This window comes from Pygoscelis adeliae, unplaced genomic scaffold (genome assembly GCF_000699105.1).
Source record: "Pygoscelis adeliae isolate BGI_AS28 unplaced genomic scaffold, ASM69910v1 Scaffold289, whole genome shotgun sequence".
Classification (NCBI taxonomy): domain Eukaryota; kingdom Metazoa; phylum Chordata; class Aves; order Sphenisciformes; family Spheniscidae; genus Pygoscelis; species Pygoscelis adeliae.
Window position 1 is genome coordinate 365,524 of NW_008825499.1, and position 13,376 is coordinate 378,899.

At 43.0% G+C, this 13,376-nt stretch overlaps 1 protein-coding gene across 1 annotated transcript in view; it reads left to right on the plus strand.

Moving 5' to 3' along the window:
• IDUA (iduronidase, alpha-L-) overlaps window positions 1-11,693 on the plus strand; it is a 45,203-nt gene extending 33,510 nt beyond the window's left edge. The window contains exons 7-13 of the mRNA XM_009331512.1: window positions 1,041-1,257; window positions 1,884-2,099; window positions 2,722-2,843; window positions 4,162-4,287; window positions 4,909-4,985; window positions 5,778-5,878; window positions 8,043-11,693. Of these exons, the coding sequence (XP_009329787.1) occupies window positions 1,041-1,257; window positions 1,884-2,099; window positions 2,722-2,843; window positions 4,162-4,287; window positions 4,909-4,985; window positions 5,778-5,878; window positions 8,043-8,143 (960 nt within the window). The 3' untranslated portion in view covers window positions 8,144-11,693. The remainder of the gene's footprint in view (window positions 1-1,040; window positions 1,258-1,883; window positions 2,100-2,721; window positions 2,844-4,161; window positions 4,288-4,908; window positions 4,986-5,777; window positions 5,879-8,042) is intronic.
• The last annotated feature ends 1,683 nt before the right edge of the window (window positions 11,694-13,376 follow it).

Sequence of the window (13,376 nt, forward strand, 5' to 3'; positions counted from 1 at the left end):
CCTGCCCCTGCAGGAATTGTAGCCTGGCCCCAGAGCAAGCTCAGCTCTTGCCTCTGCATAGCAATAGTTCCCACTGCAGGCCTGTTGCCTTGTGAGCCACTACCTTATACAGCATCCAGAGTCCAAGCGCTCCTGTGCAAAGTAGTAATTCCCAAACCTGGGAGCATGTATGTCGCCCGGAAACAAGATACGTCTTATCAGCTGCTCCTGTGGATACAAAGGCTCCCACCTCTTTTAGGCTGCATACAGAAGCAGTCTTCTCCAAAGCAACAAGTCACTGGCTGCATTGCAGGGAGTTTGTAAGAGCAAACAACAATGTTTGTAATGACATGGTGATGTGAAGGGAGAAAAAAGGACACACCCAATGGAAAATTAACACTTGGGTGGATAGGAGCTGGAGCCCTGTGTTCCTTCAGGGACAAAATTATGAGACCTTTTCAGTTGTCAGCCTTCTGAAGTTCTGTTTGATTCTGATACTTAGGCACAATGCGGTAAACAGAGAGCTTGGTAGCTCTAACATTTTGCAGGAAAGCAGCACAGCAACCACTGAAATACCAGGAGAACTAATTCCATGATAGCACCAAGTGGGTAAAATGACTCACTGAGGAACAGAATCCAGGACCAGCTCCCAGACATTCGTGTAATGGGTACAAAGTAACTCCAGAATTGGAGAACTATTTAGATTTAATTCAGATGGTAAATCCAGATTACTAATCTAATATTCAAGACAGAGGAGCATCATTTGTAGTGCAGTAGCCAAGGAAATATATTCATAATTTATGCAGAGTACTAGTAATAGTTATTTCAGAGACTTTTTACTGGCAAAACTATGTGGATACTTCAAATTTTCCAGTGATTAATGTATCACCTGAAGAACAGTTCGTCCAAGAGTTGTGAGGAACAGTTCAGTTCTTCAAACTTTTCTAAATGGCAGTGATAGCCTTTTTCAATATGCTCTAAAAATTAAAAAAAAATACAGACATCATGTGTTTATTGAATTTTCTCCAGGGTGAAGTTCCATCTTCTTTATGACTTTGCAGGTAATCATCCAGCATCAAAACCTGCTCATTTCGAAAGCCAACAACACCATCAACTACACACTGCTGAGTAATGACAATGCCTTCTTGAGCTACTACCCCCATTACTTCACACAGCGGACTCTGACAGCACGTTTTCAGATGAACAATACAAAGCCACCTCATGTCCAGATGGTGCGGAAACCAGTACTGACTGTCATGGGCTTGCTGGCACTGCTAGGTATAGTAACCACTGATTAAAGAGCGCATCAATAACCTCTTCCACCTGCAAGCTTCCTGCCCAAGAGAGATTATTCCAGCCATCTCACCATTGACAAAAACAGGATTTCTCTTACCCTCTGTTTACCAGCTGTGTTAAGAAAATGAAACTCCATTTCCTCTGACAAATTAATAGCTCAGGAGATGTTCCCGACAGTCTGTTATCCATTTAATGTAATTTCCTGCTTTGCTTATACCCTCTGTATGCCAACCACTGCTTTTTTGTTGACTGCTACTTCCCTTTTGTGTCATCACATCAGGCTGCAAATGTCTTTAAGAAATCCCCACAGCTGGAAGACCCATGCAGCATACTAAAGGAAGATCCAAATTCACCGTTACATGCTTAGATATTGCTAGCTGAACTGCTAAGCCTAAGAACTGCTGTAGTACGTGCATGCTCTGCTGTTGTAAAATAAGCCTGACTGAATGCTGTACCTGGTAAAACAAGCTAGAACATAGCTCAACCTATAGATTCCCATGTTTTGACCCTTCCTGTATCAGAAACTGATACAGGTTACTGTTTCCTATCAGAAACTGATACAGGACTGACTAGTAGTGATGCTTACAGTGTTGTCACATTTTTTAAAGGAGAAAAGCAGATTTTTGCAGAAGTGAGCAGCAGTGAAGGCAAAAGCACTCAAAACGGCACGATTGGTGTCCTGGCATCTGTGCACACCCCAAATGAGATGCAACTCTCAGATAGTTGGCAAGCTACTCTACTGATGTATTCAAGTGAGGATAACAGGACTTCATCCAACATCAGCACCGTCACAGTGAATGCCACCCACTTCCCCAAACTTAGAGGTAAACAAACATAATGTAGGCAGCTCACATCTGTAGGCAGATCTTTAGGATAGAACATCTGCTGAAACACTTCTGCTGAGTTGTCTTTCGTTGCAAGAGTGAGTTTCATTTGCTAACTTTCTCTCTCATCTTTTGGGCACTCCCAGATTTTCTGAGATATGATGGTGCTCTTCTAGGAAATGTTCTTTCCTAATGCCTGCACCTTGACCCTGCCTTTAATGGCAACTGCAAATGCTACCTTTTTGGAAAGCTATTAATCTCAGTGTCCTTGGCTGGATATTGCCAGGCAACAACTCCCTCACTGGGATGACTCCAAGACAGCCAACATGACCACATGATTGCACAGTTGATGCAGTTGTGCAACAAATGTGTGCAGCACCTGTGCGAAAAATAAGGGGGCTTCAATTCTGGTTATGGAAGTAATAGCTTGAAATTTAAACTTGGCAAATATAAATTGTAGAGCCTTGTAAGAGCGCTAGCCTCGTGACTTTCCAGTGGAAGCCAGGCTCCAAAGTGCTGAAATCACTTTTGAGAAGGCACACTTAAACACCTGCTAAATTTATTCTTGTTAATCTTTAAATCCAAGTAAAGAGTTTACTCTCTTTCGTTTGTGTTCCTAAAGAGCTGGTGTATGTGACATATTACCTGGATAACAACCAAACCAATCCCTACCTGAAGTGGAAAAAGCTAGGAAGCCCTGACTTTCCTTCCCCAGAACAGTTCCAGCAAATAAGGGATGCTGAGGTATGACCATGTGTTTGCTTGAAGTGTTGTATGGGTGAAGTGCTTGTGAATTGGTTAACTACAGCTAAAGAGACAAGAAACCAGCTCAGGTAGTCAAAATTTCCTTAGTCCACAGTCATGCGCATCTCATAGACATATGATAATGCACTTGCAGTCACGCAGAGAAATGTAGCTGATTATACACAACTGATACCTTTGCATTTATGTTATACAAGAGACTAAATGTAGATGATCAGCTTCTTTGCTACTGGCCTACCCTTAACTAAGGAGGCAGAGTTGCTCCAGAGCAAGTTCCACCTTCTCTCTGAAACATCAATGAACTTTGAGACCCTTTCTGTTCTATTTCCCCAAATAAGTCACATGGCCCTATGTATATTACAGAAGGGCCAAATTGCTGCATTAGAGAGTTGAAATGAACCCCCCTCAATATCAGAAAACAAACAGCTCCCTGAGGTGGAAACTATCCAGTGCAAGTTCAGAAGACACTTGGCATCTCTCAGGGGCTCACAGGGAGGCCTGCAGTTTCCCCTCATCCTTGCCAGTTCTGAATGCACTCCAGAGGGGACTGAGAAGTAAGTCCTCTCTGAGGGCTCCTCTCCTCCCTACTACGAAAAGCCATGCGTGGATTACTTACTGTATGTGAGAATATGTGAGCAGCCTGTCACTTTAGCTCCCTCTCCCATAGTTTCCCTATGCATTCAGACCCACGGGTCTGAAGGAGGCCATCTTTGTCTCCTTTGGGGCCCATAGACAGTAACTGCCTTCTGACTTCGGTGCACAGTACTATGTCTTCTCTTCCCAGCCACCATAACCCACTATTGTTAAGGCCTGTGTGATATGGTAGGAGCCATCAGATCTTCCTTCAACAGGGCAGCAGCAAGGTTTTAGACACTCTTGGTCATCTGATGAAACCTCATCCTCAAAAGACCAGCTGAGTGGCTGTTGTAGCTAGCAATAGCTTTCACTGCACACTGGGAATCCATAGCTAAGAAACAGGGGTGTGGTTTGTAAAGACCACTAGCCTGAAAGGCATCCATGGGAGGTTACTGAAAGTGACAGATTGCCCCTAAAGAGCATTTGTGATCAACCCAGTTTGTGAGATGGACAAACTCTCTGTTTCCTGAAGAGCTGGAAAACAGGTGAGAGAGAAAAGTCTCTCAGCTTGAAGAACTTTGATGGCTGTAAGCCACTTATCGGCACCAACACTGTTGGAAATTTAAGTCTCAAAGTAAATACAGTCACTTTACACTGATGTAACAGTTGGCCTTTAGGTGATGTAATGAAAGATTATTCACAACACTTCTCTTTGGCTCCACAGGACCCGGTGGCAGCAGGCCCATTCCCATTTCCTGAAGGTGGCATCCTGACACTGAAGCAAGACTTTCCCATTCCCTCAGTCTTTCTTATCCACATCTGTGCAAGACCTAGATCAGCTCCTGATCAAGTATGTGTTGTATTCTATTGTCAAACTCACCAAATTAGAAACTGCTTCCTGCTTTAAGTCACTAAGAAGAGCTGGACTAGCATTCGGGCCTATTATTTGTTAAAAGTACCATGTAAGACTCAGTAAATAAACAATTCTTCTATCCTTTGATGAGAAGGCTCTCCCAGGCATAATTCAAGATAAAGCATTCCACAGCAAGTGATAGGAGCCATCACTGAGAAAAATGCAAGTTTATCCATGGTGGGAAAATAATAATGCAGTACTGGAAAGTGCAGTATCTTTTTTAAAATCACATCATGTGCTACCAGGCTTGACAACAGCTCTCAAGTTAATAATTGATAGCTAAAAATAAAACAGAATCATGGCTGTTGTAGATTAGACAACTGTATCTGCTCATTCAGTCCCACCCATGTGTCATAGTGGTGCCTCTGAAGGTCCTCTACAAGGTTGACAGGTTGGAGACATAGGCTACAAAGCCACAGAGCCAGGACTTTTGTTTTTTCCCCCTGTTTCAGTGGAAAGAATCGAAGGAAATAACTAGTAAGGAAGGATGAACACAGAAATCTGACCTGGCTGACTGGTTTGTACAGTTTTCTTACATGGGCATGTGTCTTTGCACAGGTGACTGCTGTTCGTTTGATCCCTCTCACAAAGGGGCAGGTCATTGTGTTGTGGGACGATGGCTGTGTAAATTCAAAGTAAGTAGCTTTTAAAATAAAATGGATATAATCGAGTTACCAGCACATTACTCTCTAGGTTGCCACAAGTCCTACAAAATGAAACGAGTTCACAAATTAATGACTGTTTGCTCCTTGAGACATGCTACAGTGCAGTTGTCTGACAAAATGAACTGTAGGACCTACATGCAGTAACTATGGAGAGCAACCCTGACTAATTTGCGGACTGAGCAGGGGAATATGCCTGTTGCTTACCAGCATCCAATGGCATTTTTGAGGGACTTGCCTTCAGCATAGCAGACAGGAAGATCCATGATAAAAGTTATATTAGCAGCAGGTGCCTAGGTGGGATCTTGCACATCCTTGTAAGGGATGCAAGCTGGAAGAGAAAACTTCCAGTTCCTTGCTCCAGCAAGCTGCAATAGACTGGGAACCCTCTGTAAGTGAACTGTCAGAGGCAATCCAGTGTACATCTGGACTCCCTCAGGAAGCACTGACTTAGCTCCTTTTCAAGCCAGTCTCCCTAGACTCTTCAGCCTTGATAACCCTGGTTTGGGAGTAAAAGATGCTTAACAGTTTGTGGTGCTGCAAGTACCCAATATAGCAAGTCAGCCTGGGTGTTCTTCTGTGGGCTGTTGGAGCCGTGGTTCTTCCTAATACTGACAATTCATGCCATCCCACGTTTGGCAGGAATGAGTCAACTGAGTATTTCCTATTTTTGGCCTTCTTTGTTGAAATGGCCCTGAGATTAGGATTTGATTCCTCACCACATTATCAGTTGTATTTACTGAGCTGTCTGGTTTTCTTTTCTAGATGTATAAAGACATTTGAAGTCGAGTTCTCACCAGATGGAAAAGCGTACCAGCGGGTTAATGCCAAAGACACAATATTCACGCTCTGGGTCTACAGTCCAGGTAAGGCAAGAATATGCGTGTTATGTAATCTGTCATGTTAGTAGTGCCACTCATGAGTGTGTGAAACATCATTCAGTAACTACTGAAGGTATGTAGCTTGCTAGTGACATACACTCCCATCACAAATAAGAGCATGTCCCTTCCTTTAGGACCATGTTCTCAGTGAAAGCCTTATTCTCAATTAGGAATGCACTAATTGACAAATAGTCATGAGGACATTATTAGGAGTATTGCCATGAGTAAATTCCGTGTCACAAGAAACCAAAGTCACCCAGCTGTGGGCCTGGCAAGCTCCCTGAGATGCAAAGCAGCACTTTTGTCTCTGTTTGTAGCTGGTGTAGAAGTATGCAAAAATGAGAACAAAAATTGTTCCACGTGACCAGAGCTGGGTGTTGTGCTCTTGGTAGTAGACTCACAGCAAGGCAAGTCTGAGGTTTGGGCTCAGTCCCACAGGTATTGGCCATGCCTTTGCCTAAATTTGTACAGTGCTCTTGGGGTAGGGCAGTAGGAGCAAACTGCCTTGGTTACACTTCTTTTACACCACTAAGTCTTGAGGTGTTAGACTGCCTAAGGATATGGCATCAACACACAAATAAGTGGGAGGTCACGTCCACCCTTCATGGAGGGGTTGGTTGTCTTGCATCTATCGTGTTCTGAACTGCTCCAGGGGAAGGTCACAATTCTGCTCTTGTCGTGGTCACCTGTCCCTGTTCCCATACCCTTTTATGGCTTGGCAATCTTAAGCTATTGAGGTGCTTCCTTGTAAGAACAGAAGAGGTCCTCCTGTAGGACAGTTTGTACTGGCTATCTGAACACCTAGCCAAGGAGAGACCCCTCTCTTTGCTGTTTCCTAGAGCTTTCTCTTTAGCCCTGACTAGCTGCCTAAGTTTTAGATGTTTCACGTTAGTGGGCAGCGAGTTTCATCTTTGTCAACAAGCAAAGCTTCTCCCAGAGCCTGTGATCATTTCTCCTCAAGTACAACCTAGATGCAACAGAAGCCTACCCAGATGAAAAACGCTGAAAGAAGGTAGTGATGTTTTCTTTGGGTATTTTTTTGTTGTTTTTTGAGCTTTTTTAACCAGATGTGGTCTAATCCGCAATTTGACCGTCCAAAAAGTATTACTAATAAGCACTGATCAGAGCTGTGTGAAACACAGACAGACCTTGCCTCAAAGTGATACTAATAAAGAGAAATTCAGAGAGGTTTTTGCCAGAAGCACAAACTCATCTTAGCCTGAGAAAGGCTAAGCATCAGCAGTGGGTGCATAATAAAGTTCAGAGCTTTGCAATGTAAAGGCTACACAGGTAAGCAAAGACTGTGAATCATGGCTAAGGCAAATCTCTGAAATTAGGATTCATTATCATCTAGTGCTGCACATCTGGAGAACCTACCAGATTTAATTGCTTGTTTCAAAAATAAAAAAGAAAAGACTGCTTGAAAAAATCTCAAATCGCAGCAGCCTTTATTGCTAGGTACTTCCTTCTCACTCATTATTTCTAGCATTCTTTTTCTTTTAGAAAAAAATTTAAATACTAAAGCACACATAAAAATCAAGTAAATAGATGAGAAAAAACATTTATATTGCTTGTGAGGTTAAAGAGTCTGCTAGTGAAAGCTGTGTTCTTCGAACTGGATCAAGGATGAAAACCAGCAGAGCCACAGAACATCAACTCACATACCTTTGGAGCAAGTGGTGCTGCTTCCTGAGTTGAGCAGAGGGTTTTCAGTCAGCCTGCATGCTTCTTGTTCTGCTTCTTTGTTGATCCTGTCCCCACATAACCTGTACCAAAGGCACAATTCAGGCAGAAAAGTAAGTCAGAAAAAATGAAATTACTTGTTGTGGGTTGCAGAAGATAAGGTAGCCTTCTTCCAAAGGGACTGCTGGGACAGCAGTCTGTAGCTGTACTTGCAAATCCTAATGAGGAGAGAGGAGGTTCTTAGCGCAACAGAGAAAAAGGGCCAGTACTTGGCCATGAGGAATTTATAATCATTTTTAGTTAGGCAGGCACAGGCACACTTACATAGGGTGCAGAACTGATTTCACCACTTCCCCAGCCCATTCCACAAACCTACATTTTATAGGAGTAGTGCCTGCTCCACATCCTCCAAGCACCACAGGTGTCAGCCTTTCACAGTGACCATTTCTAACCTTTTCATTTGCAGGAAGCTCAGTCTCCGGCTTTTACAGAGTGCGTGCCATTGACTACTGGGGGAAGGCAGGCCTGTCCTCTCTTCCTGTGGAGTATGTTGAAGCTTTCAAGTGACTCTGAAGAGTGGTGCCTGGCTTGGTGACTGAGTGGTGTATGCTCCCTGCAAATGACAACTCCCCAGAAAAATAAACTCCTCCCAAGCTGAGGAGGGAGTATCGAAAGGACCTGATGAAGCAAGTTAGGAATGCAAGTTAGAAGCAACTGCCCCTATTAACTCTTCAGAGCTCAAAAGACAGTGTTATCAAACAGCCACAACTGACAACCCAACAGGTACAATTGTAAGAGGCTGCCGCAGGACGGGGATTCAGCTTGGTAACTAGGAATTATGGGTATAGGTATTTATTATTCCCTATTTTACACTGAGCTAATGGCCAGGACAACCAAAGATTTATAGAGGTCACAAACTGCAGCAGAAACAGAACCATCACTTCACTGTATGAGTGAGGATGGCAGCAAAGGCACAAAGAGGACCTGTCTGAGAGTTAACTGCCTGCCTCAGCTGCCATAATGGTTTGATGGAAAAGCCCACAGCAATCAGATGTGTCCAGAGCATGAAGTGAAGGTTATGAAGTCATGAAGACTAACCTGCTTTCCCGCTGGTTAGTCACACATGCTCCAGTGGGTTATTTCAGAGCACATGCCACGTCTTCAGATGTATGAGGTTCTCCACCCTCTCATAGAGGGGTTTCCACCCAGCTCTCTCTGCATTTGTGGCTGTTATTTGTATGCCAGAGCTATTGCCCTCACACAGGCAGAGGAAGGGGTAGCAGCTCATCCTCACAGGGGAAGAAGGCACAGGAAGCTCTAGCCTCCAGACTTTCTGCCTTTCTGCTTTCTGCTTTTGCCCAAGTCACCTGTTTGCACTGTGGCCATCAACCGCTGCCTCTTTGTGGTAGAGGCTCTAACCCTGAAAGCCCCTCTTTCTCTCCATTGCTGTCACCTAGCCAGGCCTTCTGCAGCCCTTACAGCTAACATCTCTCCCCAGCATGCCTCCCCTTTCAGACTGTAAGTGACCTGAGGCTTGGCTTTGAGTGGCCAGGACAAAGCCGACATGCTAGTTAGAGCCTTTTGTGTTTTCATATTACAGGAGAGCACACTCTTGAATGTAACAGGGCTACTACTGACAACCAGTTAGGAAATTAACCAAGAACAGTTTGAGCTTCTGTGCTTTGCAAAGCATGTGCACAAGCGTGTGATAGCTCCAGATCGTGGGCTACAGAACACCTCTGGCTGTCCTTTCGGCTGCCAAACACTTTATGTAACTGCAAAGTTCCCTGAAATTGCAGGGGTGTTTTTTTACTCTCCCCTTTTCACAACTGGCACAGTTTGAACTGTGCCTTTAAAATGCTTGTAGAGGGAAGGATAATGCCAGTGAAAACAGCTGGGGTGTTTTCCGTAAGAGGAGCAACTTTGTCGCACAAACAAATCCCCTACTGCTCTCTTTGCTGACATCAGCCACCTCACCAGCATAACAACAAAGACTACATATTTGATGAAACATTCAGGTCTCAGACAAAAAAAACAAGTTTACACAGTAGGACTGAGCTGAACTACTTCAAATGGCCTCACTTCTACACAGAAAAGAAACATATACAAAAAGTCAGTATATATGAGATGGGCCCTTGTATCTCCTTACCTTCTGGTTACTTGTTCATGTGCTTATGCTGCAAGTTAGCCTTAAAAGATTCATTTTGTCACAGAATTCAGATGAAATATTTCTTGCCTCACTGAAGTTTGAATAAGGAGTGCTTGTCACATCCTAATCTGCCAATTCCTCTCCCATAAAGGCTTGTGCAGAACCGAAAAGGGCCATTGGAGCCTACTTAATTGATAACTTCCTCAGTTTCAGAAAAGTTAGTGAGAAGTTCTACTTGGATGGAGATAGATAGTAAAAATACATTTCAAAGTTGTTATAACTATCCCTAAGTGAAGAATCAGAATACGCAGTTAAATAAAATCTAGTAGTTAAGACATAGTGTTTTGCCAGTATGAAGTGGAGCCACAATAAAAATGACTTTTAGAAATATTCAAGTATAGGTCCTTCAGAGATTTCAGTGCGTCTGAAGCAGGGGAAGATACAGGAACTTGAGAGGACAGTTTACCCTTTTAGGATGTCCTATTTGAGTAGCGTTCTGCTTTAAAATTTTCCCACACTGGCAATCAGAATATAGCAGTCTTTATGAAACCAATGACCATGCACTAGTTACAGGTGTTTGAAAAAAAATGGAGCATAGCTGTCATGAAGAGTATTGATTTTGCTATGCAGGGATGTAGTAGAAAATGTATAGGTGTGCAAATCATGAAAAAATAGAAGATCAGAAATCACTGCCCAGCAGGCAGTGGTGAGTCCTGGTGGAATGTTTGGCTTTTGCAAAGGTGCAGAGCAGAGAATGGTGATTCACTTACTCTTTCACGGTATTGAAGTCTGTCCCTATGGCAAGTGATTTCCTTTACGGCAAGTTATCATCTTTTAGAAGATTTTAGGCTGGGAGTTCTGCTGGCCCAGGATTTCTGCTTCTCAGCAGTGACAGACATGAGGCTTGCAGCTGCATCTTTGAAGTGGTTTGTAATTCTCATGCTTGCTTTTTTTGTCCTGTTAAAAAGCAAAGTAAGAGTGCTGTTTTCGCTAAAGTTTCAAGGTAAAATTTCATATGTTATTGTATTGTTTATTGAAGCCACAAAAAAGCAGAGGTTTTATTTCCAAGGGTAGAGCTTAACATGTTGTAGATGCAAATAAAATCCAGTTTCTTAGGGTCAAGTCCAGCCACTTTGAAAATCTGTCAATAGGTCCCTCTTTTAGGGCTTTTACCTTAAACATCATTCAAAGTGTGGGAGGCACAGTGCTTTTTCAGGTATTTTCCTGGCAGTGGCAAATACGCACGGAAAGCAGAGCTGACCAAAAATGGTGCACTCTGTTCAGAAACAAGTTTTGAATATTCAGCAAGATTTTTTTTTCTTCTTCTTCTTCTTTGCTGCTTTGGTATAAAATTATTCTTTCAAGCAATGAGCAAGTGTAAACAATTGCAGCAGAGAAGAGAATTTGTTATTTCCAGGCTTGAGTTTATTTCCAACAAAGTATAGAAGTTTTAGGCTGCCCTTGTCTTTTTTATAATTCAACGTCTACAGAAAAATGCTATTTAATACTTGAAACTTGAGTTTTCTGTAACCATCTGTCACTGACTGTCTGATAGGGCTTCCAAAATTGGATGTTTAACTCTACCATCTCCTCCGTTACCTGGCAGTGATCAGCCCACCTCACAGTTTCAGTTTTCAGAAGTGCCAGATGTGCAGAGTGCTAAGTGGGAGTAGCAGGTGCTTAGTAGTTTTGTAGCTTCAGAACCAAAGCAAGACTGCAGAGCAATCAGGTATGTCTCTTCCTGGCCATAAATCCAAATAGGAAAATCTAACTGCAACTGCAAGATGAGATTGTTTGCCTGCTCTTCAAGCAAAAGCTTCTGAGGCTATGTAACAGTTTTGCAACTGTTTGTTAAAATGAATGCTAGGGAAAAACCTTTCAAAGGAGTGTTTTATATTATCTAATTGTGTATATAGTGCATTTGTTACCATATTTTGTGCTACCCAATAAAACCAGGTTTTAATCTTTCACATGAACCTGGTAAAATAGGATCTGATCATCATGTTCTAGAAAGTGCTCAAAACTCTTGTATCAACAACTTAATCTTGGGAAGTAAAGCCTGTTCTCAAGGTATAAAAGATAGCTTGATTGGTGCAAGTTCCAACATTACATAAAAATGAAGCATGAAGGGAGTGTGACCATAAGAAATTCTAAGGCTGAAGTAGGAACTTAAATGCATAGATTGCCTCATTTACCACAGCCCAGGGAAAACTGGTCTAACTTAACATAATATCGTAGTGTCTGATCTCAGGACTTGCAGTGTCCTTGCTGGGAGGAGGTTCACTGGCATGTGAAGGACAATATCCTTGCAGGGTTCCTCCTGCTGTTGCACAGTCGTAGCCTTTCTGCCAGCACTAAAGGACCTTCTGAGGACAAAATAACAGTCCTTTTCATTCGTAAACAGCTTTTTCTTTTCTCTTGTTAGTGGAAAGTTTGTGCAGGACAGAAATTATCGCTTGGGACCTATACATGCACTTAAAACCAGGAATAATAGGCTGTTCTCATCAGCCAGCTCAAACAGCAGACAGAAGTGTGTCTGCCTCTAGACATATCCTAGATGTTTTACGTTGAACTCAATGGAATAACAAGAGGAGTGTAAACCAGATCAGAATACACTCGTAGCTGCCTATCCTATCCTACCTCATCTTTCACATTTCCTTCAGTCAGTGGAGAGAAATGGATATGCGCTAACTCCCATCTGTTTATTAACTCACCAGATCATGATAAGGGCCTGCATGTGGTCCTGCTGGGCACGTGTTCCCCGAGTTCCTCCAAGAACAAGGCAGATTCCTGGGGCATGTGTAACTCCATGGTGTATTCTCCCAGCATCACTACTATCCTCCTGTGAACCTGGAGGCACGACCTTCTGTGGCTGAGGAGGGATTTCACTGCCTAACTCTTCTGGACAGACTATACCAAGCACAATAAGGATGCACTTGGTCCTGCATATAGATCCTTCTTGCTAGAACTCCCATCTGCTCTGGTCATACAGTTACTATAACAGTAGACATTAAAAATCCCACTTCTTTTGGACTGGTAGTATTGGTCTGAATGTCCTGGCCAAAGGCCAGGCTCCTTCAGCTAAGGGTTAGTGTTGTCTAATCACTTGTGATACAAGTCCTAAGTTCACAGATCTCCACCCCAATACTTCCTCATGGGAGAGGGGGGCAATCGGTGAACATTCAGTCAATGCACTGACCTTGCACTTAGTCCAGCACAAAAGGCTGATATTTTTTCAACATTCAATAGTCTCTATCTATGTGGGTTTTTGTTTGCATTGCCTGGTGCTGCTCTTCTGTTTCTGTCCTTAGCTTTAGATGGTAGTTCACCATCTTCTTCCCCATCAGGGTAGCTTTCCCTAGACCAGAAGAGCAAGGAACACCTTTATTCAGTGCTGACTGAGAGCCTTAGGAGTCCCGCCTGGAAATCCTGAGAAATGCAAGCTTGAGAGACTTCCCTGCATCCCTGGGATAATGTCTCTGGCCTTGGAGAAGAGTCTTTAGTCAGTGGTTTTTATGCTCCTTCCAACAGATGCAGTAGATGATAGATAATCACTGGATACTGTAGATAAAATTGTGGAAGCATCTTGCAGAAGCTGTTTTATAGTGTAGTGCTCTGAAGGTCTTCACTCAATATCAACCTTGTGCCACA